The sequence below is a fragment of the Epithele typhae genome (genome assembly GCF_022376455.1).
Source record: "Epithele typhae strain CBS 203.58 chromosome Unknown BXZ73scaffold_3, whole genome shotgun sequence".
NCBI classification, from domain to species: domain Eukaryota; kingdom Fungi; phylum Basidiomycota; class Agaricomycetes; order Polyporales; family Epitheliaceae; genus Epithele; species Epithele typhae.
The window spans coordinates 402,004-428,961 of record NW_025954194.1 but is presented as its reverse complement, the minus strand read 5'-3'; the positions used below and the strand labels follow the sequence as shown (position 1 = coordinate 428,961).

Here is a 26,958-nt window from a genome sequence, read left to right as displayed (position 1 = left end):
CCTCCTGCTCTCCAACATGTCCCTCATTGCCCGTCGCGCTGCGCTGCGCGCGGTCCCGCGCACCATCCCTGCCTCCCGCGGCTTTGCTGCTGCTGCTGGCAAGTCGTACCTTGAGCAGCAGGCGGCGACGACCGCTCACGCTGCCGGTGCGTCCGTTTTGTCCCGAACCTGAGCAAACGATGCTCAGCGGTGTTCTTGCCTCTTCGCAGAGACGACAGCCATGTGGCGCAAGATTAGGTATGATGCTGTTCCTCTGTCGTGAGCTGAGCGTTGTTCATCTAAGCCTGCGTGCCAGCTACTTCGTTTGCTTCCCTGCCAGTGAGTGTTCATGCCTCCAGGGCTAGGCTCTTCTTTTTGACCAGACCTCCGTAGTCGCTGCCTGCGCCCTCTGGGTAGGCCAAGTTGAGGCCGAACATGAGGCTCACAAGCACCACCTGATGGAGGAGAACGGTGGCAAGCTCCCGGAGCCTCCCGCGTACGAGTACTTGAACCGGCGTGGTATGTGTTCCCTACGAATCATTTGAATATGCACTTAGTATCGGACGACGCAGCGAGCGGGCCCTTCCCCTGGGGCATGAACAGCCTTTTCTATAACTCTGCCGTACGTGGCTTCAGTATTTATTCCTTCGCTATCGAGATGCTCAAACTGTCGTAGGTCAACAAGGACATGACCGCCGCGGCCGACGAGGAGTAGATAACACGCTGTACAGGGCTTGTCCCAATTCATCATTGTTGACTCGAAGGCTTCTCTCGCACCTCAAGCATGTGGTGATAGTGGAAATTGTACATTGCGTTTCTTTTGCCATTGGGGGGAGAGATACGAAGCCCAGGGATGCTACACATGGTTTGATTATACTTGAGCACTGCAGAAATAGTGACATCTCATCCGTAAAAGAAACATTAGGATCGGAGCAGTCCATATCAACATCAACAAAGCCATGAGGTACTACTTAGAACGCGACATATGCACCGAACACCATACTCGCGAGGACGGTAATGAAACCGCTGAGCAGAGGAGTAGGGAGGCCAGAGGGCTAAGGCCAAGGGCAGCGTTGCCGGTGTGGGTGGAATTGAGGGCCCCAGTTGCTACATTGTAGACTGAGCCGGCGAAGGAAGTTACAACACCCTCGCCGCTGGCCACGACGGTGATAGCAGGACCACCAACCGAGGTGACGATGGTCGCGGCCTGGCCGCCAACCGCTATGAACGTAAATTAGCATGGGCGTGCACGAACGAGTGGAAAGTAAACATACAAGTGACGAAAGTACCGACACCGCTGATGATCTGGGTCGCGTCGGTGAAGATGGAGCCAGCTATGACAAACGTGAGCGTAGGGTATGCCTGAAGAGCTGAAGTGAACCCACCGAGAGAGGTGCCCTCGTTGATGATTGAGCCCGCGTCGCTGGTGAGAGAGTTGATGATTCCCCCAACTAGGCGAAGGCGACGGTCAGCCGAAGGCAGAGCCGGAGAGACAAATACTGACTGTCGGCACGCTTGTTGTTCTCAACGGCAGCGGCATTGACGAGGAGAGCGAAGGCGAGGCAGTAGAGGACGAAGATGGCGGACTTGGCAAACATGGCTTCAAGCAAAGATGGGCGAAGAAACGAAGAGGGGGTGGATGAAGACGAAGATGAAAAGATACTGCTGGAAACGAAGGCAGTTGGTTGGGGCCATCGTGGAGTGGGAGCGGGTTATATACTGGATGATCGCCGGCGTTCGGTTGTGGACTGCGGGCACAGGCGGCACTGGCCAGTCACTCCCCTGCGAGCGCCGAGGCGAGGCATCGATGGCCTGCACCGCCACCCCTCCACCCCTCGTCCTACGTGCCACCGTCGTCATACCCAGCCTGTCCTATTTCCCGCCGCCGTGTGCACCGCGCACGAGCATGTTAGAGAATAAAACATGTGTATGTCGCTCATGTATCTTCTGCTCCGCGCCAGGATACGCCATACTGGCAGTCGAGAGCGTGCACACAGCAACAGTCGTAGGGATGCTCTCAGGACTCGGGCGGCCTCACATGGAGCCAGAGGACAGCCCTCTCGCGCCCACGGTCCCACGGCCCGCGCAGCCTGTGTTGCCCAGCGCTCAGCGCTCAGCGTCCTCTCCTCCTCTCCCCGCCTCTGCTACTGCGCCTCCGACGCTATCCACCATGCCGCGCGCCATTATCTCGCCCTCCGTCCTCGCCTCCGACTTTGGCCAGCTCACCGCAGAGTGCAAGCGCATGATCCGCGGCGGCGCAGAATGGCTGCACATGGGTCAGTGCGCCCGTCCTATCTCTCTTTCCCTCGTAACCCCCACATCCGCACACAGTCTGCTCGCGTTGCTCCCTCGTTGTTGCTCCTTCCTGCATGCCGCGCATCGATGGCGGTCTCGCTAGTCCTCACCACTGACATGCTTCTCGCGCAGATGTGATGGACGGGTAAAGCCCCTCCTCCGCGCGTCTGCGCACATCAGCCTGTCGCCTCCTGAAGCTGATCGTGTCCCATGCCAGCCATTTCGTGCCCAACATTACCATGGGTACGTGAACCTGCCGTGAAGTCAAATCGCGCTCTCGCGCGGCGCTGATTTCGCAATTCAGGTGCCCCAGTCCTCTCCTGCGTGTCCAAGGGCGTCCCGGGCATCTTCATGGACTGCCACATGATGGTCGCCCAGCCCGAGAAGGTGCGTCCGCCGATGCCCACATCGCTCTCACAGCGCACTCAAGATCCGCGTTCGTGTGCGGAATGCCGTACCGCCCTCCGCGCCCGTCCTGCCCTCGCCCTGCAATGCTCCCGCGCGCCCACCCAAACTCGCGCCGCATGTCACGCTCGAACGCCAACAGTGGGTGGACGACATCGCTGATGCGGGCGGTTCTCTCTACTGCTTCCACCTCGAGGCCACAAGTGAGCGATCTCCTCCTCCCCCGCCGCCCGCCGCCGGTTCACTCAATGTCCGATCCCTCGCCCGCCCATTGATCCCGCAACCCATCTCGCGACCCGGTGATCGAACGGGTGCTATTTTCGCCTCCGCCTCCGCCTCCGCCGACGACCAGCGGATCCGCTTCCGATCATCGACCACATCCACGAGCGCAGGATGAAGGCTGGCGTCGCGATCTCGCCCGACACGCCCTCGTCCGCCGTCACGGACGCGATCGCCGAGGCCGTGGACATGCTCCTCGTCATGACCGTCTACCCTGGGCGCGGCGGCCAGAAGTTCCTCGACCGCTGCGTGCCCAAGGTCGCCGAGCTTCGCGCGCGCTTCCCGGACATCGACATCGAGGTCGACGGCGGCGTCGGGCCCAAGACGATCGACGTCTGCGCGGAAGCAGGTCGGTGCTAGTCGTGGAGTGCGGGCCGACGCAACTGAGGGCTCACCGCCCGCGATTTGTTCCCAGGGAGCAACGTGATCGTTGCGGGGACCGCGATCTTCAACGCGCCGGAGCCTGAACGGGTCATCGCGCTCCTCAAGTCCACGGTTGACACTGCGCAGGCCAAAATCGCCGCGAAGAAGTAGGACTGGTCGTCCCACTGCGTGGTTTGAAGAAGTCGAGTCAAGTGACGACATAGACATGCATCATGTAGAACACCAATACACTCTGTGAAACTGTTCGAAATGTGTGCAACGTGAGAGCGATACATAAAGCAAGGGACAGATGGATGTGAGAGAGCAGGTATACATTCGTAATTGTGGTCATGGCAGTATTGTGGTATATAACTAATAGTCTGTCTATTAATAAAGGAGGTATTTTGGGTGGAGTCTAGCTGTAGTCTTTAGTATGCGGCGCGCGCCCCGCCTCACACATGAATCCACTCCCCGTACATGTTAGGTCGATCACCACGGATGTACGCCTCGAATGTCCGCTTGAGCACAGTCGCCCAGTCCAGATCATGCTTGTCGTGAGTCGCTTGCCATCCCGGGTACGGCTCGCCTTGGTAAGCTTGGCGAGTAGCAGGTTCGGCATCCGGCGTGAACCGAGGGCCAAGATCCGGCCAGTAGCGGGCCCGATCGAACGGCTTCCACCTGCAGGACAGATTATTAGCGAATGCGACCACATCGCACATGACGGGCGCACCATTCATTGTGGTAGTGATACGCGTACGCGCCACGGAAGAAGCTGTCGAAGCCAGCTACACTGGGCACGGCACTCGTTTCGGGAGGGGTGTTGAAGAAATTGTCGAAGCTAGACGCGGATCAGCACGGTCCATAGCACAGCCACAGAACCACCACGCGTACTCTGGAAAAAACGGGAACGGCGGGCGATCCCGCTCGAAGTAGGACGTTTTGAATCCCCACCACGACTTGACGTAGTCCGCGCTCTTCCATGCCGGGTCGAACAGTGCGTCCGGTAGCCGATAAAGGAGCTCGTCCATGTGCGCCTCGCGGAGGTAGCCAGAAACAATCTTGGGTGGAAGTCGAGGCCGTGCATGAGCGCGGTGCGGAGGATGAAGGTGCCCAATGCGGAGTCCCTGCGGAGGCGGAGCACGGCAGTGTTGTAGAGGTCTCGTGCGACCAGCGGTACGACCACGAGCCCGGCCAGGACCAGAGCTCCTCCCAGTCGCGCAGCATCAGCATGTCGACGTCGAGATACGCGCCGCCGTAGCGGTGGCAGAGTACGAAGCGGACAAGGTCGGAGAGGATAACCGGGAGTTTGTTGTACGACGTGTGGTCCTCCTTGGAATTGCCATCCAACGCAACGTCGGAACCGACCTTCTTGTCCGATTTCGGCCGTTTCCTCCCTTCGCTCTGCATGAGATCGCCGCCCATCTCGCGCCATTCGTTTTTGAGCTCGGGGGTGTGGTCGAGCTGCTCCGTGGTGTTCCACAATTTGAATTGGATTGCGTGATTGAACGTGGGTGCAGGAAGGGGGCTGACCAAACGTTCCGGCGCAGGTCGGCGTACATCTCCTCTTCGTTCTCCGAGGGGTGTAATACCCACAGCCAGAGCTGCGGTCGGCATACTGACGGGTCCGAGGACGGGTGCTCGAGGTGCAAGCCAAGGTTCTGGGTGAAGAGGAAGGCCATCATGGACATGTACGGCTTGTCGGTGAATTCGCCTGCCCAGAACATGTGGAATATCCGCGGATCGTCTCACTACACGGCGTCGTTTGTCGGCGAGACGCGGGGGGTGCCAGCTGGCGAGTCCAACCGTTCGAAGCGACCATCGAACGCGCTAAATTTGACCGCGCAACATCCGTTGACGCGTGCTCGCTGCTGGCCACGAAGAGGTAGCGCGCCGCTTTCAGGCCATCCCTCCGAAGCCTCGCGGCGTCATCGAGGCCGGCCCCTAAGCGCATGAACTCTAGACAGTCCCGGATGTACTGGCAGATGGCAGATTAGCGGCGGAGTCTTCAAGGGACGCACAGACGTGGTACTCACGATGCCCTTGTCCCCATCGCAGTTGTCCAGAATCAGATCGAAGTCCGCAGTGCTGCCAGGGATGGGTCGTGGCGGGTGGCCGAAGGCTGGCCTCGCCGCGCGCACTTCGGGGTACAGGCGCTCTCCGCCTGTCCCAATGGTGTACCGGATGGGAGCCTCCGGGACTGGGGGGCGCATTACCGCGGGCAGGGAGGGGTTCTTGAGCGCCACAGTCAACCCTACTTCGGCGGGCACTGGACGCGGCGAGCGCGAGTGGGAAAGGGCGGGTCAAAACCGTCCTAACGTGCAGGTGACCGCTCCGACTCGTCCGGGTCAGGCACCGTGCGCGCGCCCGTGCAGGCCCAACGGAGGAAGAGAGGTTCGCGGAGCACGGCGCGGCGCGGAACGGATCGCACTGGCGGACAAGGAAGGCGGGGGCGGGAAAGGGCCGAAGGCTACTCACCTGGACGGGTGCTGGGATAGTGGCCGGCGAGGATCTCCCACTCCCAGACCTTGCGCACCTCCTCCGCGGCGAAGACTGTTCCGGGTGGCAGCCATTCGTCGCTGGTGTACATATAGCGTCGGTGGACGGCATACGTGGCGAGGAGGAAGGCGAGGCCGCAGAAGCAGAGGACAGCGGGCCCGCCTTTGCGCCCGAAGCGGGATATGCTGGCGCGGTGGATCCTGGAGGGGAGTGCGAGGGTCATTCGCCAGCGCGTATGGCGGCGGGGAGAGTGGTAGAGGTCGTCGTCGAAGGGGCCACCGAGGAGAGGAGGGTATTGGTGCGAGCCGGGGGGCGGGGTGGCCGGATGGGGTGGGTAGTCCGGAATGCGTGGAGAAGAGGAGGGAGAGGGGGAAGAGGAGTGGTGCATGGCAGCACGCTTGGGACGGAGTCTGGGCGTGCCAGCCTGGGCGAGGAAGTGGCCGCCTGTGGCGACCGGATCCGAGAATTTGAGCGAAGTCGGGAGGGCCATGGCAGGAGCTGCGGGCGGGGCAGGGCTGGCGGCGAACAAGCGGGGCGCCGTCCGGGTGCAGATGGAGGGCTGACCGGCTGGGAGCGGAGCAAGCTGCGCGACAAACACTCGCCGGCGAACCGTCCCATCGACGTCGTCGCTTCCAGCAAGCTCTCCCGCCAGCCCTGCTCTCCGGCGCCTCTCGTCCTCCCGGCGTCTCCTCTCCTTCCCCGCCGGCAGACGCACTCCGACCCACTGTTGCGTCTTGACACATCCCGCTTCGCTCAACTTCTCTCGCTACGGCGCAGGCGGCGTCGGCTAACATATTCGCGCCTTATGACATTCCATCCCACCGTGGCTGTTTGAACGAGTTCACGTCGAAAGGCGTGGCTGTTGCCCACAGCCGCAGCCACACGCCCATGGGCAGTAACGACAAATTCAAGATCGCAGCATCATGCGCGCAACCATCTGCATTGCGAAGGCGTATGACTACCCCGCTGCTCGACCAGGAGCGCAAATTTGGCACGAACTATCGAGTCAAGTCTGTCAGATCAAAGTTACGCAGTCGCCACCGGGCTTTGTTCCCGTCCCATCATCTCAATCGTGCCCACCGGAACGCTGCTGCAGCGCTCACGATACGGAATCCGACTGGGATCGGACCTCAACCAAGTACGCCGCACAGCCCGGCCAATTCACTCATCACCCAGGACTTTCCTTGAAACAGTTCATTGTATATGTAAACGCCGACATCTGCAGACATACATGGGGGAATGCAAAACAGCGAGAGAGCGAACCACGAGATGTGCAAATACTAGCAGGTATCAGAGCAAATCGAGACGAGACGATATTTGGAACAGCGAAGCCAACAACAACACGGACCCATCCGGATACTGTACACGTACACCCATCGCCTTGCCCCCGGTTCCGCAGGCAAGGGGACATTCAACGCAGAGCGCGCCGTATGATAGCCTGCAGTGACTCACCCTGCAGACGCCCGCAGCACGCTTCTACAACACCTTGAGGCTCCAGCCATTGTGGGGAGCCATGTCCGCGGCTTCCCGCGCAGCAGCCAACCACTCTTCCCCTACCTCGCCGGGAGGTCGGGGAGACATCTCCATGTTGTGCAGCACGTTTTCCGCGGCGATGACCCGCCCAGAGTGGTAGCCAACCCCGTCGTAGGAGCGGATAAAGAGCAACGGCAAGCTCCGCCCTGCCACGTCGCGCCCAAAGGTATCAAAGCCGAGTTCGTTCTTGTCGCGAGGTGTCCTCTGCTTTCCCGGGTCGCCTGTCGGGTCCGGGATCGCATCATCTTGAATCGCTTGGAGAATGTCGCGCATGGACGGCAACTCGACCACGATCATCATGTGCAAGTGGCGCGCCGGCAGATTGAGTACCATATCGTTCCGTTGGTTCCCTGGTTGGATGCGTTCATCGAAGATAGGCGTGTTGGGAGGCTCATGCGAGAGGTTCGGTATGGGAACAAACGGCATTGACGGGTCGAAACGTCCATCCATGGCGAGAGGGGAATGATTATAGATGCGTAGCCGTAGAGGGCCTAGGTTGCCCACGTAGACGTCTAACGGTGTTTGCTCCTTCGTCTTCGGGTCGGTGTAGAAGAAATTCGCCGCCATCATCTCGAGGAAGTTGTGTTGTGACCGGTACACAGGCGAATTGAACAGCGTTGGAAATGGTGTGATAGGCATCTCGGGGACGTTGTTGTTCAGTCCAAACGCATCAAAGAATGTGTATTGGAATTTCGCTTCACACGGCGGCGACATCAGCAGAAATTGGAGACAAAAACAAGACACGACGTACAGATGCCCACGATGGTCCAACACAAATAGTCGTCAACCTCGTCGGTGATGACTCGTGTGCCGTCCTTCATCTCCTCGCGTATCCGCGGACTCTGGAACAGCAGCGGATGCGTTCCAGCCTGGTTGGACAATCCCGGCGCTGGTGGGGCGCTGATTCCCGGCGTGCCGGGGATGGGTCCAGCAGCCGAGAGGTAGTGCCGCGTCCCGTCGTTGTTGACGCGCTGCAGAGCGATCTTCTGCATCTGGCTCACCGGCCCGCCGTCGTCCGGAACGATCCGACCTTTGTCCACCTTACGGATGATGAGCGGCGCAGTTTGCACTCCCGTGACCGTGTCCGCCAGGACAATCTCGCTACCGTACGTTACGGGTTGCGGCCCACCTGAGTCCGGATCAGACGCGCGACGGAGAGACATACCGTGGGAAACACTCACCTAGAGGGTTCTCGCTCCCTTGAGGACGGACGACGTTGACCGCGAACGCCGACCAAGCAACATTGCTCGCGCAGAGCTGGTTGTGCTCAATGGTCATGTACTTGGTGCGTACCGTCTGCGAGTTGATGCGGTTGAAGAGCGATACCGGCCCGCCGGCGAGGATGCATGAGGAGATGTTGCGCGTCTTCGCCGTCTTCTTCGACGGCTTCGAGATGATGGTGACGGGCGCGGAGTCGAACGACGCCCACACACGCTCGCGCGCGCCCCCGTCACCGCCCTCTGGGGTGTGCGTGACGGACTCCGCGATGTCCAAGGACAGCTGGAAGCTCTTGCTCTTCGCGGATCCGGTCACGTGTAGAAACTTGAAGCTCGCGGTCAGGTTGTGGTCCATGGGGGCCTTGAGCTCGCACGTCCGCTCGCCGCCCTCGTTGACGACCGACATGGAGAGATGCTGATGCTTCATTTGCCAGACGGGGCCTTCGATGTGCACGATGGGGGGCGGGCACAGGAAACGCTTCTCGCTCCCGTACGACTTCTGCGCGACCGCAGCGTGCAGGCATATTACGGTAGTCATGGGCATGACACGAGAAGGGTCTTGGGTGATGTGCTCGCGGACGACGCGACGGATTTTGTTGTGCGGGTCGGCAATGTCGGGACCGTCGAGCTTTCGCTTGGTGGAGGAGCGCTACGGACGCGCGTTGAGCGAGGATACATATCAGGGTCATGGAAACGTACCTGTGGGGGCGGTGGGGGAGCCATGGACGACGATCCTGCGAGGACAGGATCGTTATCGCGTGAAAACGCGTCGATGGCGTCTCTATATGAACACTCACCGTTCGTAGGAGCCCCAGAGGGTGGCGCAGAGGACAGGATGGATTGTATGGATAGCGAGGGCTCCGGGTGAGATGGGGGCGGGTTTCCAGGAGACATTGAGGGATGTCCTACGCCTGAAGGGGGCGAGCGAAGATCTGCATTCCCGTTCGATACCTGAAACACGGTGAGACGCGAACGGGAGAGATGGGGGAAGGCGCATACGAGGAGGCTGAGATTGGACTGCTGAGGCGACGCGGAACGGGACAGCTCCTGGGAGTTGAGGGACGTAGGGGCATGTTCGCGAGCCTCGGCTGTCTGTGTAGACGACATTGGGATGGCGAGGGAGTTGGAGGCGAAGGGCATTATAGTGCGCATGGTGGACCCAACTTGAGCACTCAGTCGAGCTGTGGGAAACGGCACACTGTGGGAGTGGGAAGAAACACGATTTTTACCCACGCGCGTCGGTTATAAAGGGGCCGTTTATGACCCCGTGAGCATCCTCTGAGAATTCGCGGTCCCGGGGTCCCCCGGCACCTCGGCAATCCGCTCACGCCTTCGTTCGTGGGGACACAACTGCCCTGCGGCCCATTCGTAGCTCTAGTTGTACACGGCCCTCAGGCCTCTACCGTACAAGCCGTACACTGCGCGGACACCAAAGAGGAAATCACCGTCAGTATACTCCACCCCGCCCGGGCCGCGTCAAACGGGAGACAGATAATCTACTACCCGGCTCACACCCCAGGAGACGAGCGCTCCCCAGTGCCCCTCGCCGTCGACGTCGACCTTATCGTCCGCGTCTGTCTGGGGGGAAAGAGTCCATCCAGGGACGGCGAATCATGCACGGCAGCTGACCCCTTCGGAAGACTGTGTGCCGTACGCAGCGCCCGAAGAGCGTCGTAGACTGCATCAGCATCCAACGGGTCACCTGGCTGCGTGTAGGGCGAGAGCAATCGGTCGTCGACATAAGGTTCGGGCCGGCGCGAGGCCAGGAAGAGCGTGTCTGTTCGATGACACCCACAATCAGCGTTGGGCAGCTGCGGACATCAAACGGTGGGAAAGACCGGACGCACCACTGCTGAATTCCAAAACTCCCAGCTTGTCCTCTCGTTTGATTGTCTCCTCCTCGAAGTCGTTCACCCGCGAGAACGCGTCCTCGAGGTCGTGCGGGCTTGGGGTGTGCACCGACCAGTCGTCATCGCTGGAGATGGGGGAAACGCGCCCAGAGAGGTATTCAATTGGCACGTCGTCGTCATCGGTGGACGCGCGCAACCAGTCCCATTCGTGTGCTCTGGGCGCGGCCTCGAGCGCGGGCGCATAAAAGGGGCTTGGGAAGAAGCCGGCGAGGCTGAAGGGGTCCTCTCGCTCTATGTGCGGGGTGTAGGTGGCAGAGACGACCATAGCACTACGAAGGCGGGGAATCTTTGGGCGCGCGTCGTGCGCGACGCCTCGGGACGAGGGCGTAGAGATTTGGTCGGCGGGGAGGTGTGAGAGAGTGGGGACCGACTTTGAGCGGAGAACGGCCATGGCTGGAGTCGCTGCAGAAGTCGTCAAGACCGTATGGCACAGTGCGCAGGGTGTGTATCGCAGTGGGGGTTGGAAGGAATAAGAGCGTAGGGGTGCTTTTTGAAGTCGGGAGGCTCCGGGGCTTGGACAGCGGCCAGCCTGGACGGAGTAGAGAGGGGCCTGGAATGCAGAGCGGGACGCGGCGAGGTGGACTGGGCTATATCCTTGGTCGGGCACTGTTGCAGCCAGCTGCTCGCCACATCCCCAACGCTCCCACCCTGTTCATTCGCCCGTTCTGACTTTGGCTCACGATCGCGCACTCCCGATCGAGCACCACGCGTCCGTTCTGTTGGGCCGTACTTGCCCGTCCGCCTGTCCCGCCCTTGCCCCGCACCACAAAGCTTATCTGTCTCTATCGGCGTAGGCGGCCCATGAAGAGGCTCTGGCCCTCTAAGCGGGACCCCCGAAGGCTCCCCAAGCGGCCATGTCCTCCACGAGGCCGCGATTCCGCGGGCGACTGGTAGAGCCGAATTTGGGCGTCCCGCACGATGTAGGGAGCTCCGCGCCAAGCATTCAGGTTCGATTGTAGTCGTACTGATCAAGAGCAGGACGGTTTCTTCAATTCTCTAGAGGTTATCCAGAGCTATCCAGAGCTATCGACTGTGATGATGTAGTAGTCTGCTCCTCTCCGCTACTTCGAGTACTAATTTCCATCCTCCGTTTTTATGCTCCCCTGTTCATATACTCGGAGGGCAGTGAATACAACACTTTCCCCTCACTGCGTCAATACTCCCCATGGTACTAACATTCTGGTACGTGCAAATACACTATGACGTCATCCGACCACGTGTCGAAGATCGGCAGTGGGGGGAGCTCAGTTCAATGAGGTAGCTCAATGCAAACACCACGGAGCCTGAAGTCACAAAATTGAAGTCGGGTGTACAACGACATTCTGTCCTATATATTCTGAGCACTTATCGCTACTCGAAGCCGAGCCAAAAAGCCGAATCCAGTGGTATCCCCGGGAGATGCCTCTCTACGCCCACCACCAGCCCCAGTCCTTGACCCATAAAGGACCCTTCAATGACATGGCGCGGTGACTTGACTAACGCTGATCACAACCACAGTCGCAGGCACTGTCGTCGACATAATTGGTAATGATTCGGAGAGTTGTACGCTATTCATGTCCGTGAAATGAGTGTCCAGATGTATGAGATGGTGGGGCGCCGATGTGCGACGACAAGAAATATGCAGCGAAAACAAGGTCAAACGGGGTCGGAATGCATGTACATGAAGGGCATCAAATGCGACAAAGGATAATGGGGGGAGGGGGGGAGGGAACTACGTGAGGGGATATGTAAAGAGTGCGTGCAACAGCGTGTCGTGCATATTAGATATCTAGGCTGTCCGGTATCGTAACCATCGACGGCATCTGCGACTCATATGGTATGCGATCTTCTTCAGCTGATAGGGTCGCGCGGCGCGCTCGACATTCGCCGCCGGTCGCGCGAGTCAGGGAACGGCACCTCCGACAGCCGCTTCGACGCCGACGTCGAGCCTCGCCGCGAGTGCCCGGGTCGCGCTTGCGACGCGGGCTCGTCCGTCGAGTCCTGCTGTTGGCGTTGCCAGTCTTCGACCTTCATCGTCGACATCCGGCGCGACGACGCGCCGCCGCCGGGGATGGTCGCGAGCATGTCGGCACTGAGCGACCGCCGGTGCTTCGCTTTGGCGTCCGAGTCCTCGCCGCTTCCGCTGCCAGTCCGTTGCATCTTGCCCCGAACAGCCTGTTCGCGCTCTGCCTGGCGCTTTTCCACCGCAGCCTTCTCCGCGCTCTTTGCACGCTCCCAGCGGTTACGGGCGGCTGAGACGTCCGCCTCCTCCTTCTGCGCTTGGGTGATGGGAGCCTGCAACTCGCGCAGCTTCTCACGGTGACGTTCGACGAGCTCCTCAAATGTCTTCACACGGGGCGATCCAGAGTCGGCAGCCTTGGTGGGAGAGGGCTGGGCAATGGGGCGTTTAGGCGGGAGGATCGTTACGGGCATGCTGGATTGAGACTTCGTCTTCTTGTGCTGGGGACGTTGGGCGAGTGGCAGGTCTTCTGAGGAGGAATTGTTAGAAGCCGCAAGACCGCCGCCGAATGACATCGCACTCTCCCGGTGTTGGCGGCCTTTGAGAGCTTCCATGACAGCGGGAGACGGCGAAGGACGGGGATTAGCGGAAACCGGAGTCGTGGCAATGGGAGCCGAGACGCCCGAAGGTGGCTGAAGGAGTTTCCGTTCGTTCACGTAGGTGTCCCAATCATCGCGGAGGGGTGCACTAGTAGGACGGCCGATGGATTCACCCACGTTAGAGCGACCGAGACCGCCGAGTTCCATAGACTGGATACGAGCGCGAGGGTCACGCTCCCGGGTGGACGGAGATGAGGAGTCGCCGAGAGTGTGCTGAAATCTTGACTCAGAGGCCGCGAGGTCGAAGGGCGACGGCCGTCCGAAGAGCTGGACGAGACGAGGCCGGGGGTTTCAGTTCTGAGGAGCTCGATAGACCTGCGAATAGTATGAATCTCGGAGAGCAGAGTTTCCCGTTCCTTGGAACCCTGAGCAGCAAACTGGGGTGGTCGCGGGACCGCACCAGAAGATTCAGAGTTCTTGGCGATGAAGCTGTCCGGAACGTTGTTCTCAATGTTACCACCGAGGTCGAGCGTGGGAAGTACACCGGGGGTTTGCAGCTGCCTGTGCGCGGCACGATGAAGCTCCTCGGTGGGGGTCGGGGCGGCCATGAACTCTGAAACGCCCGACTGGTAGCGCTGACGAGGAGTTCCGGTAGGGGAGTCTGGGTCCTGTGAAGGAATGCCGTCCAAGCCTAGGAGGGGCTGGCCCGATATGTTGCTATCCGCACGACCATGCTTGAGCATCATGGGGTGCAGACGATCCCACTCGCTCTTCTCGAGGTCGAGATCCTTGAAGCGTTCGGCGGCCCGGGCCTCCGCAGCCTGGTCCTGTTCCTTCCTCTCTTCCTCGATCTCCTTCATCTTCTTCATGAGCATGTTGAGGATCCGGAACTGCACGGCCATGCCCATGATCGAGACCGCTCCCATAAGGCCCAGCTCGATCTGCATGATCTGTGTGACGGGGAACTGGATCCCGTGCGAGGTGTACTTGGTGAACAGTGTGTTGAAACCGATGTTCCAAACGTAGAACTGTATGTCAGAGAGGTCAGCCGGAGATGTTTCCCCGAGAGCACGCGGCGACGATCGAATGGCGTTAGGGAAGAAAGGAACGCATGTTTCGCGTACGCAATCCGGCGTAGCCCCTGAGCGCCACGCAGAGGCAAAAGATTGAGCAGAAACACGAAAAAATGCTCACCTCCTTCAAACCCGCAGTAGTGTAACAGTCTACTCCCAACATGAAGGAGGTCGCCCCCACGAACGCCGTCGAGGTGAGCAACACATAGTAATGCAGCTTAGGGATAGTGCACAAGACGAAGCCAACAACGGCAACACCTGGGAGGCGTGGGCATATATGTTCGGTTAGCTTTCCAGCTCTTCCCACCGCGGAGGCACGAGGACGCACCAATATAAAATATCCACCGGAAGCCTATCGGACCAATGAGGCCGCCGTCTTTGAAGCACTGGATCCACAAGGCGAGGGCGAGCCCACCCCATGCGCCGATGAAGTACTTTGCCGCCTTCCAAAAGAATATGGCAATTGCGCCGCCCGCGATACCCGCTACGGCGCAGGAAAGCACGAAGAGTCCTTGGAGGGTGGCACTGGGCGGGTTGATGGCTTGGATGACGCCGAACCGGAGGATGAGGACGAAACAGACTAGGGAGAGGGTGTAGAAACCGACGAGGAAGAAGGACGTCCAACGGTTCTTGTGGCCGAGGAAGGCGCTGGGGATACCGGTAATGATGAGGAGCGCACCAAGAACGCCGAAGGCCGGGGTGATGTGGGTGTCGAGCTTGGTGAAGTCGGGCGGGGCGGATGCGGTTGCAGACGGGGCAGCCGAGCTCGTAGTCGAGGCCGAGGACGAGGACTGAGTGACGGTTACGTTAAAGGTGGTCGCTATTGTGGAGGTGATCGTGGCGGTGGTGCGTGCGGCAGAAGAGGTGGTCGTGAAAGTCGTGGTCCTGGTGGTCAACGAGAGCGAGAGGGAGGGGGCGTTCTGAGCGAAGGCGGGGAGGAGGAGGAAGGCGAGGAAGAGAGATGACCAGATGAAGAACGACCAGGCGCGGGGGAAGGGAGCGGCCATGGCTGAGCCCAGGGAGGCGGGAGGGGAGAGAAGGAAGGGCGGGAAGAGGAGGAGGACGAAGGGGATAAATGGTGATGAGGGGAGAGGCTGGTCGCAATAGGCATCCGATCGACCCAGCAGCAGCGTCCGTCGAGTCCGCGCCGAGTTTGGGTGGCCCACACGGCAGGCCTGCGGTCCCCGCCCCACCGTGCTCCCCGCACATACGACCGCGATAACAGTCCTGCAGCACCGACCCGGCTCGACGTCGTCTGAGCCGCCGCCGCCGTGGCCGCCATGCGCCTCTGTCGTCCCGACGTGCTGCGCGCGCCCCGCGCAATCCACCCCGCGCCTACCGCGCGGCCATAGCACCCCGACGACGTCCACTGTCGGCCATGCATTCCGCCGGCGCGCGCTGACAGCACTTGCGACGGGCCCATCCCGCGATCATGATGGGGAGCGGTCTCGCCGAAGCACCCCAGACGCACAACGTCACCGCCCTCTCCGGCCCTGGCCGCTCTGTCCGGCAGGCTTGCATACCAGCTAACGACACGCTCTCACCGTGCGCGAGAACAAAGTATCAGCGACGGCGAGCTGCATCGTGGCCGCCGTTAGCAGCGCGCGCGAACATCGAACACAGAGAGTGGAGCACGGGTGATCCCGGTTTATATTCTCCCGAGCTACTGGTACTGCCACCCCTACTCGAAGTGGCTCAGTTTCGCCGGCGCGACCTGCAACTTGCCCAACATGTGAAGCACCCGCTTCGGCCCATTGATCTCCTTCAGCTCCCCAGACTTGTCTCGCACCCTTGGCCGCTCCTCCAGCACCGTGATCACCTTCCCGCCCCGTCCGAAACGCCCGACGCGCCCCGCGACGTGGATGTAAGAGTCCACACGGCCCGCGTCAAGGATGCCCAGCAGAAAGACGTGCGACAGTTCTGGAAGGTCCATTCCCCGCGTCGAAGCTAGCGTGGACACGAGCAGCGTCGGGTCGTCCACCCGCGTCCCCAGCTCTCGGCGCATCAGATGCAATCTTCCCTTGGCCTCTTGAACCACGTCCAACGCGTGGGCGTTGACCCCCAGATCTCGCAGCTCATCGACCGCGCGCGTGACCGGCGCATCAGATGGCAGCACCAACAGAGCCACGGACGACGCCTCGAGCGCGAACGTCTCTGCGATGGCTTCAATGCTGATGGGATTGAGTGCAGAAGCATGCTCTGTCGGTCACAAGCCACGGTTCAATATAGCTCGCACATATGACGTTCTCAATAGAACACGTACCCTTCACTGTCGCGGCAGAAACGACGGCGTTTGGCGGTCCCGGCGATGGAGAAACCTGCGTGCCGTTGTCGGTGAATGCTTTGCGCGCCTGAATCTCTTCGACGCTGGCGTCGAGGTCAGTCGCCCGCACGTTTCGGACACCGCCGTCTTTAGTGACGACCAGCACATGGTGTTGGATATCGCGTCCGCCAAGAGCGTTTGCGGAGTCCTCTTCATCCTGAGGTTTGCCAGTGCTCGACTCTTTTGAGCCTTTCGATGAGGGGTCGCCTTGAATTGCTACCACCTTCCTGCCGTCGCGGCGGAGCCACCCACTCTCAGAAGACAGAAACCGCCTAAAAGACGTACGCAGCGTCGCGCTCAGCATTATAAGCTGAGGATGGTGTCCAGCCTTGGGATCGTGGTCAGAAAGAGACCGCTCCACAGGCTGTCGCGAGCCCGCCTTCTGAGCGTTTTCCTCGAGGTAGAGGCCGTTCAGCAGAAGCCGTGTGACCCCAGGATGGCGTTTGATCTTCTGTTGCGTTTTCTTCATCTTCCCGGCGTCCTTCAACGTCGGGGCGATCGGAATGAGGTCGTCGGCTTCGTCCACGGCCACGGTGTTAAGCCTGTCCAGCGGGAGTGCGTTCGGATCTCGGGCCAAGATGCCGTGCAGTGACTGCGGGGTGGCGATCAGGATACGCGGAGTTTGATCTCGGAGGTGCATGATAACTTCTTCGGGGTCCGTGAAGGTGTCTCGTAGCAGCACTTGGACGAGTGAGGGAAGAGGCGGAGCACTCGCCATGTGGTGGTGTATCCGCTCGATCCAATGGAGGTACTGCAGGGCGAGATCCCGGTGCGGCACAAGGAGCAGGGACCCAACGGCACTCTCGAACCGCAAACGGAGTGTCTGGCTGAGCACGGCTAACGCGAGTGCGAAGGACCTAGCAGATGTTTATTGGTAAGGTGATAAAAATGCAGAGAACCAATTGATACACACTTCCCAGTTCCCGTGTCATCCTTGAGCAAGATATCTTTCCCCTCCACTATAGCCTGGATAAATTGATGCTGCGTCGGTGTGGGGCGTTCAATGGACGGAAACGCAAGCCTCAAAGCCTTGAGAACATTAGGGTCAAGTCGGAGGCTTTCAAACGTATGCTGGCCAGAGAAACTGGTGGCGTGACGGGTGCTGGAGATGTGATGCACGGAGCGCAATGGATACCTACTTGCAGAGTAGACTCGGTGCACCGCTCGAGTGCACGTTGACCGAGAGGCAGGAGGGAGAAGCATGAGGTGGCCAGAGCGCCCATACTTGGCGCCATCCAGAAAGTGCGGCATAGACGCCAGACCTTGGTCGGTGTGCGTCGAGGCTCGATATTCCTAGCATAACGGAACTTCATTCCATTACGGTTGGTTGACACTCCCTTGATGACATAACCCTAGTATTCGACACGTCGCATGGGTCTCTCAGCAGACGGTCAGGGTTGCAAAAAAGGTTACAGAGTTTTAGCTAGCATGCATGATGCGACATTATTGGGTACAATGCAGCATCCGCCTTGGGAGGGTATGCGTCCTTGTGGGAACGCACAAGGGCAATTATCATGTGGAATACAGTAGTGTGTGCCACGGCGGGCGTCAGCGATGCGGTGAGGATGAACGGCGGCGGATAAGGAACCGATCCAACTACCAATGACCGCTTGGCAATCGGCCCTGGATGTGCGACCCTCATTCGTCCTCCTCGCTTGGGCGAGGAGTCAGACGGCGGGCCACCACTTCTGAGTGGTCCTTGACTGCATTGTTGTTCATCCTCGCGAGTTCCTATTCGTCGTTGTCGCCGATTGGCTGGTAGCTCTCGCGGCCGTTGCGTCCCATCAGGCGGCTGACAAGACCCTGCGAGACGGAGCTCGGCAGGCGACGAGAGTGGTTGGAGCGACGAGAGCCACGGGACACCAGAGAAGCCCGCTCTGACTCTTCATCTTCCAGTTGCTCTTCAAGCTCCTCTGTGATTTGATGAGCACTGCACCTTGTTTACAAGATACAAGGACGTACCTTCGCCAAACACAGCATCCATCTCTTCAAGCGGTACCCCTTTTGTTTCAGGGTACACTGATACGAGTCCGTCAGTGAGTGTTTACCCATGGCAGACAACAGAACATACGGAAGTAGACTGCGCATATTGGTCAGTAAATGACGGTCCTGCATAGCACAGACCCTGCTCACCGAGAATAAAGCTGCACACGCAGAAGAAGCCGTGCATAGGATAGAGTCGCCATTTGATCAAGACCTGCAGCTCGGGGGTCATTTCTCCCACGAGGAAGTTGAATGCCCAGTTAGTTGCAGTGGAGATGGAGACACCCTTCGCACGGACGGAGAGCGGCATGATCTGTTAACATTGGATGAGTAAGAGCCAAATAACGATTCGTTGGCAAAGTACCTCGGGAGGGTACAGCCACGGGATGGGACCCCAGCTGAACCCGAACGCCGCGTTGAAGACAATGACACAAATTACCACCGCAAGTGGAGTCTCTGCGACGTCGATATACATCCACCAGCCCGTCAGTCCGAGCGATATAGCCATCTGTTCGCAGTTGCAACCGTCAATAATCAGGTACTTTCGACGAGATACGAGTACTTACGACAGCAGCCCCAGTCATGAGGATGAAGCGTCGGCCCCAGCGATCTACGAGATACCAGGGGGGCAGCGTGCTCAGAATATAGATGATAGCGTTGATACCGGTCATGAGAATAGCGTCACGTCCAATCCATCCGGCCTCTGTTTGCAATTAGCCTGTAGGCATCTAAGATCGCAAGGAGCTGTTCCGTACCTTCAAAAACTCGCGCTGAGCAGGTTGTCAGTCAGTGACCAACGGAATGCATTCAAAAATGCACTCACGAGCATAGTACGAGATGACTTTCGAAAAAATGGGATATTAGCTCCACGGGAGACAGGGTGCAGCTTGCTCTCTTACCGTTAATACCGTTCTAGGAAGCATGATAAACGAGGCTCAGGACGGCCAAAGAACAACTCACTAGCTGGGCGAACGCTTGCGACGACATGGCCAGCAACACGCGCCGCTTGTACCTCTTCCACATGGCAGTGTAGGAGCGTGCTTCACCAGATTCGCGCTGTAAACTGATCAATATGCCGTCTTTCTTACCCGCTGATCCTCACCTCAAAAACAACTCTGTCCTTAATCTCCTGGAACTCGGCCTTCGCGACAATATCCTCGGGGTCGCCACCGTGTAAGTCCGCAATGACGCGCATTCCTTCCTCGTCTCGATCAACGTCAATGAGCCACCTGGTAGACATGCGAAGTGATCAGCACCAAGATCTCAAATAACACTGGGGAAACATACCGGGGGCTCTCAGGCATCACAAGTGACCCCGCTGCGAGAATGGCACCAATCACGCATTGGATGAACAACGGAATCCTCCACGACAGGTCGCTTTCAATGAATGAGCTAAAATAGTCGATCCACTAGAGACAATCTTTCAGAATTACATCCCAAGACTCGTGTATGTACTCACCACGGAAGATGCGTAGCCGAAGATATTCCCAGTAAACTCCATGCATGCCAGGGCACCACGCTAAATCACAAGGTGAATCCAGACGCCAGAAAGTTTCAGCGGGGACACACGTACGTGATCAGGCGGAGAAATCTCGCTCTGGTAGATGGGAACAATGGTCCTAACGCTCGACCATCAGCTTCATACTGCGCATAAGCTGGGGGGCACTCACGATAGCAAGCCGACTCCAAAGCCAGAGATGACACGGCCAACGACCATGACCCAGAATCCAGGCGTGAAAGTCTGAATTGCGCCACCTACGGCGAAAACGACAGCACCAATGAAGAGCGTGCCTCGCCTGCCAATTATGTCGCCCACGCGTCCTGCCGCGATGGAAGTGACTGGCACGGGGTCGTAGCTTAGTTGTATTCAATAGACGGAGACTCGTGGGCTCACTGAAGGCGCCGACCTCAAGGACGGCCACCATCGTTCCGACTTGAATGGCATCTGGGTTGTTGAAGTACTTCCGGAAGTGAGGGCCGGTGATGATTCCGGACATGACACTGGCAACGGGTCAGGCTATGCACAGATGTATGCACACAGGAAGCGCACCCTTGATCATAGCCGAACTGGTGGAACAGCGGGGGTGAGCAACGATGTAGTAGTGAGCACGTTGGCGGAAGGACTGACCAAGAAGACACCCAAGCTAGCAAAGACTGATATGGCGTAGAGAAGGGGCTGGCCCACGAGACGGGATGGAGAGGATGGCGGCATCCTGCATCTGCAGCGCGGACGGCGAGTAGGTCGTCAGGGAGTAGAGACCGTGCGGGGCGTGAGGGCGTGAGAGGGAGGTGGTGGAAGGGAGGAGGGAAGGCGCCGGGTCGATGGCAGCGCAGGGCAGGACGGTGACGGTGGCTCTCCTGGCGGGCGTGTCTGTGGCTCTGTGCTCGACAACTCGCGCTTCCAGATGAGGTCATGGCCGGCCAGCGCCCGGTGGAGTCCCAGCCGAGCGACGCCCGCCACTTGCCGTGAGCGTGCCGTGTGCTCAGCTCCTCCCATCATGCCCCATTCCGTCCAGTCCCTCGATTCCGTCTCCGTCTCCTCCGAGGCCTCCTACGACTCCGACTCCGACGATCGTCTCGCCGAGGAGGAATGGCGCGAGAGCCTTGCCCAGCTCCAGCAGCTCGTTGGCATCGTCCTCCTCCCCATGTTCGGGAAATGGCTCGGTCGGCGGTGGAGTCATTGGGGTACGTGCTGTCTCCGCCTTCCCGCACGCTGCTCATCTGACCGAATCATAAGCCTACGCCCGATTCCTTCGTCTCGGGCTCGGAAAGACGTTCTTTCTTGGCGGACGGCGTGCTTAGAAGCCACACTCTCCGTCGATTCCGACGTGTGCCCCCATGAGCAAGACGTGAGGATGTCATATTAGGGTGTGCCGTACGTATGCTCGCTCCTTAAACCCCTGCCCGCACTGTCCTCACTAGCTCCTGCAGCGCACTTGGCAACCCGTACTCTGCACCAGTGTGCCTCGCTAGGTCATCTACCACCTCCCTCGCCAATCCAAACTCCTTCCTCCGCACTAGCCCACGGAGAAGAAGATACCACATGTCGTTCCCCATGTACGCCCGGCGCGACTTCATGTCCTGGTAGTACGTCAATGCGTTGGATAGGCCCTGTGGGTCTGGGCTGGCTAGGGCCGCCTGGAGGAGGATGTTGTACGTAGCAGGATTGGGCTGTAAATTCCGCTTCTGCATCCGATCCCATATTCGCCGGCTTTCTTCATCAGCTACCCGGCTATCGAGCCAATTTTCGCTGTTCAAACCCGAGAGTACCGCAGTGTAAGTGATATCGTTGGGCTCCACTCCAGGGTACTCCTTGTTCTCCATCCTCGACAACAAGTCCAGTGCATTTTTCAGGTCATGTTCACGGAGCTGATGACTGATGATGGACGTCAGGATTGTCGTATCTGGAGTGATGCCCTGCTTCTTCATGAAGTTGATCATAAGCTTGTCAGCGTCGGGGCGAACTTTCAGCATTGCGGACAGGACGGTGGAAAAGGTGTAGATGTCGGCTTGCACTGAATCCGTGCCAAGTTTCGCAAGGATCTTCGCCATTTCCCTCAAGTTGCCCTTCCGGCCGTAATATCGGAGGAGTGTGTTGTAGGTGACGATGTCGGGCCTAGGTCCTTGCGCCTCGAGGGTGCGAAGCACTGAAAGAGCATATTCTTCCCTAGAAGCGAAGAGTAGCTGGTTGATGGCTGTGTTGTAGACGGCGAGGATGGCGGATGGATCAAAGGGGGGTTCTGCACAACTGCTTTCGCGCTTGAACTCGTTGAGGCGAAAGCTCGCCTCTTGGTGGCGTTTGGCCTTGTGGAGGCCCGAGATGAGAGCGCGGTACGAGAGCGCATCTGGTTTCACGCCATGAGCGGTCATGACATCCCAGGTGCGTATGGCATCTTCGATGCGGGAAGTCTTGGAGTACCCATCGAGGAGTGCATTCCATGCCGATATTGGGGGTGTGATTCCGAGTTTAGCCATGTCATCCCAGACACGCTCGGCCATTGCAGTACGACGACCCAGTAAGAAACTCGTGAGGAAACTTGTCCAGAAGAAGTCGGGGAGGAGGACTCTTCGAGTTTTTGACAAGCCTTGAGGTCGCAACGCCAGCCACGCATAGGGCCCTTGCAAACCCTCGATGGCGGTGGAGTAGAGTCTCTGAAGGATAGCGTGCCTATTTGACCGAGTAAGGTCCACGATGCGCTTCCTCAGTGCCGCTGGACGGGATAATGTGGCGGCGGTGTCGAAATGACGAAGATATGTGTGGGCTGTCTCTATGATTGGTGGAGGGAAGAGGGGGGAGAGTGTGGAAAGAGTTGCAGAGGAGATAGACACCGAAGCGTCCAAATACATAGCAAGGGCGGCGTGGAACGTACTGAGGTGGACGTGGGCGACAACAGCCATGACGAGGATGTCACTGCGGATAGGACTGGGAGCTAATCTTGGCATCGATTCGCTGTCGCCGTCGTCGTCGACACCAGGTTGAATATCGGAGTGGTCCAAGACACCTCGTTCCCTCAGACGGGCTATGTACTGGCCATAGAGGACGATGGCGTCCTGCGGTTTCGATAACTTGATGGCGAGAAGCATGAGCTCGTTCAATCCAAGTGTATGGCCGTGAGCGGCACTCGACAGAGCAATTTCAGTCAGGCTCTCCGTTTCTTCATCCGATAAAGGAACCGTTTCCGCCTTCTTGGCTCGTTCTGCGATATCGAGGGAAAGGTTTACATAGGCAGGTGGGCCAAGAAGTACGAACCCATTCCGAGCCTTGAGGTCATTCCAGAGATGCGCCGACCCAGACGCGTCTCTTGAGCGGATTGCGGAGCGGAGCAGGCATAAAGGTTCTTCGAGGGAGGCAAGAGCATTGTGTTCAAAGGATGAAGAAATCGTTGGACGCTTCTCTTCGGGCTTCACGATTTTACTCGCTAATTGATGCGTCTTATATGAGAGACGACGACTGATGAGGGTCCTGGGGAGGAGGAAGTCGAGGGCAGTAGCAGGAACAGTATGGCCGGTTATTCGAGGAAACATGTCCCCACTCCCGTCAGAGCTGAAGAACGAGATTCGTGAGGGAGTTAATCCAGAGATAGAACTGGAATTACATACTGGACGGGGTCCTTCTTGTGCTTCCCCGGATGGGAGGAGGTGAAAAAGTGAGCAGGGATGATGAGTGGACAGAAGGCTGAAGCTCACAAGCCTGAGATCCAGTGCCGGCCATTGCACCGACAGCTGCACGTGATGCGTGTTCCACCGCGCGGTGGCACGAGCCTTGCGCGAGCTGTAACTTACCTGCCTCAGCCCCCATCCTCGCTTCCGTGCCTTTTTTGCTACTGGCTCGTTCAACATGGGACACGGAAATTCCAACAAGTTATATGTCACTCATGCTGAACATTCGGGCATGTTCGGTCAGCACACCGCGTCCTCAGCCGGGTTCAGGGCGTGCGTTACATATCCCCCATTCCTGGCTCTACCGCCGCTCACAGTGCAACCTTCAGAAAAGCACAAGCCCCTCATCCTGGGTCACAGACGCCATTTGACTGCTGCGCACTCACTTTCCAACCGTTCAGCCATCCGGTGTGCTCACGCAACGCCGACGGCACTGGCAACGTTTTCGACCTAGTGAACATCATACCGTGGCTCAAGTGCGTACTGCTTGCCTTCAATGCTACTCAGTGGCTGATTGAAAATTCTCAGGCAGCATAACAACATCAACCCGGTGACACAAGAACCTCTACAACCTTCGGAGCTGATCACGTTGCATTACTCCCGAAGACCCACCGGAGACTGTTATGACCCCATTTCCTTCAAGCCTTTTTCGGAGCACTCCCACATAGTCGCCATAGCCTCCACAGGGAATGTCTACTTGGCCGAGAGCATCAAGGGAGGACGTGATCTGATAGCGGATGTGAAGTTCAAGAAGTGAGCACTCCAGTTTTCACTCGGCCTCAGTTTCTTATTCGGAGCAGGGAGGATGTCATCACTCTGCAGCACCCCCATGCGTTACCAAAGGTTCCCCTTGCTGCGAGCGCCGAAGCCTCTGAGAAAGGCAAAACTCAGGCTTTGAAACCTTTTTCGCCTGCGGTAGCTAAGGCGAAGGAGGTGGTACCTTGTATGTGCACGTCATGTCTCCGTACTACCTTTCGAAATGTTCACATTGTATCCGAAGGGAATGCTTCTCCGTATTCTACCGGTCTACCAGGTGCATCTTTGACTTCGACCGCGGTGGACCCTCAGACACAAAGCTCCCAGCTGTTATGGGATGAGGTTCGACTTTCAACCTCTCACCTCCACCTTGTGCCATATCTTATGTTTACCTTCAGGAGGAACTCATGTTTGACGAATTTACAAACCCTCCAAAAGGCAAGGGTAAAGAGAAGGACGTTGGCAAGCGTCGCGCATACGTCCGAGTGATTACAAGTTTGGGAGGTGGTGGTCTTAACTTGGAACTGTTCTGCGAGAAGGTGCGTTTCTCTATCCACTTCCATTGGGCATTTCTGGCTGACATCAGCTATGAAGGCTCCTAAGACGTGCTACAACTTCTTGCAGCTGGCCAGGGCGGGCAAGTACAACGGCTGTTTGTTCCACCGACTCGTTCCGGGTTTCATGGTGGGTTCTATCTCTCCAACACATGCGAATCCATCTTCAATGTTGTTTTCAGATTCAAACGGGAGACACAGGTTCTGGTGGCGCGTCATGCTGGGGTACACCGTTCCGTGACGAGTGCGACCTTCGCAATGCCGCCAAGCATGATAGCCGCGGAATTCTAGCCATGGCGAACTCGGGTCCTGCGTCGAACGGTTCTCAATTCTATGTCACCTTCCGAGCTGCTCCTCATCTCGACAAGAAGCACACAGTCTTCGGCAAGCTTGTGGGTGGTGACGATGTCCTCGACGCACTTGGAGCACTTCCGGTGAAGCCTGGAACGGATATTCCGGCGAAGCAGGTCAAGATAACAGAAGTCATGATGTGCGTCTCCTTCCATCTATGTGCATGCCATGTACTAAGACGTGGGACAGTTATCAAGATCCCTTTGAAGAGTACAAGCGACGCGAGGAGAAGAAGCGCGCTCGAAAGGCTGAGACTCAGGTCACACGAGCCAAGGAAGTAGAAGAAAAGGCGAAGGACGACGTGAACTGGTTTGGTGTTAAGGTTGGGAAGGAGGTGGCAAATGGCGTTGTCGGCGGTGGAGTGGGGAAATATCTGAGTCTCAACGGTAATGCGAAACGACCCGCCGCATCCTCGCCTTCAATCGTCACTGCAGCTCCCGAGGAGCCCAAAAAGAAGCGGCGCATTGGCTTTGGAGACTTCGAGGGGTGGTAGAACGGACTGTCGGATATATTCCTTGTATGAGTAATGTACAAACATGCATCCATATGTCACAGACAGATCGTTCAAGCAGCCACTGGGACACGTTCTGTCTGGCTCTGGGGCTCCCGTTCTGTGTCCAAGTCAGCCATGTGGGGAAGAAGAGTAGGGAGATTCTTGCCTTCTTCCAGGTCTTCGACTGGGTGGATGGGAACCGAAGGCAACTCGACAACGCCAAGCTTTGATAGGTCATAAGTAAATCTCCGCAACGGCACTGCATGCATGTCATACCTCTTCTCTTTGGAGCGCGAGGAGCTCTGCTTGTACTTCCTCCTCGTCTTCGGCAGACAACGAGTTGCCCAGCATTTCGTCGATCTCCTGGTGACCAGACCTTGATAGTACGACAGAACAGCGATGGGACCGTCGACGTACGCACCCGCTGGTACTCTCTCGCCTCTGCCGTTTCCTCCATTATCCGCTCCACATTCTCGACATTCAGCTCTTTGTGAATCTCCTTGAGCACTTCGTTCCCTTGCTGTAAGCCGTGCAGGACGGACACTTCCACGAGAGAGAACTCGATGGTCGACACCTGCGGACGGTTGCTGGGGACTATGCCGACACAGAGATAAATCGACGCACCAGTTTCTCCAGGTTCTCCAGTTGCGTATCCGTCTTTGCGAGAAGACCCTCCTGGTACTTCCGCTTCCTCAGCGCGATGAGTGCCCGGTCCTTGTTCCCTGCAGCAAGCTGCGCCTTCGCTATTTGGTGCTCTCGCCCGAGGACCGCTTGGATCTTAATGGACATTGACCCATGCTATAGCGAGTGGATGTGCACATGAGTGGCGCACCTGCTTCTGGTACTGTCGGACCTTGTCACGCTGTAATTTCAGACTGTGAACGTTGACGTCTCTACGCCTCCGGACAAGCACTGGTATACTGACTCTAGGATTGCGCGGTCCTGCTTGGTAATCTTCGGCATCGACTGATTTCCCCCCATGTCGTTCCAAAACGAGGGTGAGGCGCGGCTGCTGTATGGGAGAGAGCGGGTATCTGCGGTGGTCGTGTACCAAGGACAGTACGAGCTGTGCGCGACACTAGCGGCCCGGGGTCCCGCCGTTTCCGCGAACTTCGGACACTACTGCAAGAAGGTGCACCTCGAGTGTCTGAGCATTCGACAAAAACGTTGAATTCCACAGCAAGCTAAGCGCATCGCAATGTCCACATTCGTATATGTACAATATTTCGTCAGGCTACTATTTCGTATGC

The 26,958-nt window shown here is 58.3% G+C and overlaps 13 protein-coding genes across 13 annotated transcripts; 4 read left to right on the top strand and 9 right to left on the bottom strand.

Moving 5' to 3' along the window:
* Nucleotides 1-16: 16 nt before the first annotated feature.
* On the top strand, nt 17-694 carry BXZ73DRAFT_96636 (mitochondrial cytochrome c oxidase subunit VIa; the record flags this gene model as incomplete). Its single annotated transcript, XM_048027125.1, has 6 exons — nt 17-146; nt 210-237; nt 296-318; nt 373-498; nt 552-601; nt 656-694. The coding sequence occupies 6 exons, from the start codon at nt 17-19 to the stop codon at nt 692-694; spliced, it is 396 nt and encodes a 131-aa protein (XP_047882496.1).
* A 256-nt stretch (nt 695-950) lies between these two features.
* BXZ73DRAFT_96635 (uncharacterized protein) lies at nt 951-1,577 on the bottom strand (the record flags this gene model as incomplete). Its single annotated transcript, XM_048027124.1, has 5 exons — nt 951-1,034; nt 1,091-1,200; nt 1,254-1,313; nt 1,365-1,430; nt 1,484-1,577. The coding sequence occupies 5 exons, from the start codon at nt 1,575-1,577 to the stop codon at nt 951-953; spliced, it is 414 nt and encodes a 137-aa protein (XP_047882495.1).
* A 572-nt stretch (nt 1,578-2,149) lies between these two features.
* On the top strand, nt 2,150-3,492 carry BXZ73DRAFT_39984 (Ribulose-phosphate 3-epimerase; the record flags this gene model as incomplete). Its single annotated transcript, XM_048018487.1, has 7 exons — nt 2,150-2,255; nt 2,407-2,419; nt 2,492-2,517; nt 2,579-2,661; nt 2,822-2,882; nt 3,032-3,311; nt 3,378-3,492. The coding sequence occupies 7 exons, from the start codon at nt 2,150-2,152 to the stop codon at nt 3,490-3,492; spliced, it is 684 nt and encodes a 227-aa protein (XP_047882494.1).
* A 281-nt stretch (nt 3,493-3,773) lies between these two features.
* BXZ73DRAFT_96633 (uncharacterized protein) lies at nt 3,774-6,307 on the bottom strand (the record flags this gene model as incomplete). Its single annotated transcript, XM_048027123.1, has 8 exons — nt 3,774-3,999; nt 4,052-4,159; nt 4,213-4,379; nt 4,558-4,846; nt 4,915-5,032; nt 5,125-5,296; nt 5,355-5,587; nt 5,797-6,307. 8 exons carry the CDS (start codon nt 6,305-6,307, stop codon nt 3,774-3,776), a joined length of 1,824 nt encoding a protein of 607 aa, XP_047882493.1.
* Nucleotides 6,308-7,293: 986 nt separating this feature from the next.
* On the bottom strand, nt 7,294-9,719 carry BXZ73DRAFT_39580 (uncharacterized protein; the record flags this gene model as incomplete). The annotated part of the gene is made up of 5 exons (XM_048018407.1): nt 7,294-8,045; nt 8,102-8,479; nt 8,532-9,216; nt 9,267-9,472; nt 9,542-9,719. The coding sequence occupies 5 exons, from the start codon at nt 9,717-9,719 to the stop codon at nt 7,294-7,296; spliced, it is 2,199 nt and encodes a 732-aa protein (XP_047882492.1).
* Nucleotides 9,720-10,043: 324 nt separating this feature from the next.
* Nucleotides 10,044-10,742, bottom strand: BXZ73DRAFT_87095 (uncharacterized protein; the record flags this gene model as incomplete). The annotated part of the gene is made up of 3 exons (XM_048024421.1): nt 10,044-10,109; nt 10,187-10,344; nt 10,415-10,742. 3 exons carry the CDS (start codon nt 10,740-10,742, stop codon nt 10,044-10,046), a joined length of 552 nt encoding a protein of 183 aa, XP_047882491.1.
* A 1,565-nt stretch (nt 10,743-12,307) lies between these two features.
* Nucleotides 12,308-15,095, bottom strand: BXZ73DRAFT_87094 (uncharacterized protein; the record flags this gene model as incomplete). The annotated part of the gene is made up of 4 exons (XM_048024420.1): nt 12,308-13,225; nt 13,249-14,043; nt 14,210-14,346; nt 14,417-15,095. 4 exons carry the CDS (start codon nt 15,093-15,095, stop codon nt 12,308-12,310), a joined length of 2,529 nt encoding a protein of 842 aa, XP_047882490.1.
* A 674-nt stretch (nt 15,096-15,769) lies between these two features.
* On the bottom strand, nt 15,770-17,614 carry BXZ73DRAFT_39462 (P-loop containing nucleoside triphosphate hydrolase protein; the record flags this gene model as incomplete). The annotated part of the gene is made up of 3 exons (XM_048018382.1): nt 15,770-16,285; nt 16,359-17,268; nt 17,325-17,614. 3 exons carry the CDS (start codon nt 17,612-17,614, stop codon nt 15,770-15,772), a joined length of 1,716 nt encoding a protein of 571 aa, XP_047882489.1.
* A 528-nt stretch (nt 17,615-18,142) lies between these two features.
* Nucleotides 18,143-20,606, bottom strand: BXZ73DRAFT_96628 (general substrate transporter; the record flags this gene model as incomplete). The annotated part of the gene is made up of 18 exons (XM_048027122.1): nt 18,143-18,324; nt 18,374-18,430; nt 18,483-18,491; nt 18,545-18,707; nt 18,759-18,902; nt 18,961-19,097; nt 19,150-19,164; nt 19,218-19,235; nt 19,294-19,306; nt 19,355-19,450; nt 19,497-19,623; nt 19,682-19,803; nt 19,854-19,913; nt 19,968-20,013; nt 20,065-20,233; nt 20,289-20,395; nt 20,445-20,461; nt 20,523-20,606. 18 exons carry the CDS (start codon nt 20,604-20,606, stop codon nt 18,143-18,145), a joined length of 1,566 nt encoding a protein of 521 aa, XP_047882488.1.
* A 286-nt stretch (nt 20,607-20,892) lies between these two features.
* Nucleotides 20,893-21,196, top strand: BXZ73DRAFT_96627 (uncharacterized protein; the record flags this gene model as incomplete). The annotated part of the gene is made up of 2 exons (XM_048027121.1): nt 20,893-21,079; nt 21,132-21,196. The coding sequence occupies 2 exons, from the start codon at nt 20,893-20,895 to the stop codon at nt 21,194-21,196; spliced, it is 252 nt and encodes an 83-aa protein (XP_047882487.1).
* A 90-nt stretch (nt 21,197-21,286) lies between these two features.
* Nucleotides 21,287-22,741, bottom strand: BXZ73DRAFT_39236 (uncharacterized protein; the record flags this gene model as incomplete). Its single annotated transcript, XM_048018339.1, has 1 exon — nt 21,287-22,741. The coding sequence occupies one exon, from the start codon at nt 22,739-22,741 to the stop codon at nt 21,287-21,289; it is 1,455 nt and encodes a 484-aa protein (XP_047882486.1).
* A 991-nt stretch (nt 22,742-23,732) lies between these two features.
* BXZ73DRAFT_39383 (cyclophilin-like protein) lies at nt 23,733-25,708 on the top strand (the record flags this gene model as incomplete). Its single annotated transcript, XM_048018363.1, has 9 exons — nt 23,733-23,827; nt 23,884-24,030; nt 24,083-24,307; nt 24,355-24,497; nt 24,555-24,652; nt 24,709-24,849; nt 24,905-24,994; nt 25,047-25,354; nt 25,405-25,708. The coding sequence occupies 9 exons, from the start codon at nt 23,733-23,735 to the stop codon at nt 25,706-25,708; spliced, it is 1,551 nt and encodes a 516-aa protein (XP_047882485.1).
* Nucleotides 25,709-25,779: 71 nt separating this feature from the next.
* BXZ73DRAFT_87089 (Snf7-domain-containing protein) lies at nt 25,780-26,689 on the bottom strand (the record flags this gene model as incomplete). The annotated part of the gene is made up of 5 exons (XM_048024419.1): nt 25,780-25,932; nt 25,985-26,071; nt 26,130-26,282; nt 26,333-26,485; nt 26,630-26,689. The coding sequence occupies 5 exons, from the start codon at nt 26,687-26,689 to the stop codon at nt 25,780-25,782; spliced, it is 606 nt and encodes a 201-aa protein (XP_047882484.1).
* Between the last annotated feature and the right edge of the window lie 269 nt (nt 26,690-26,958).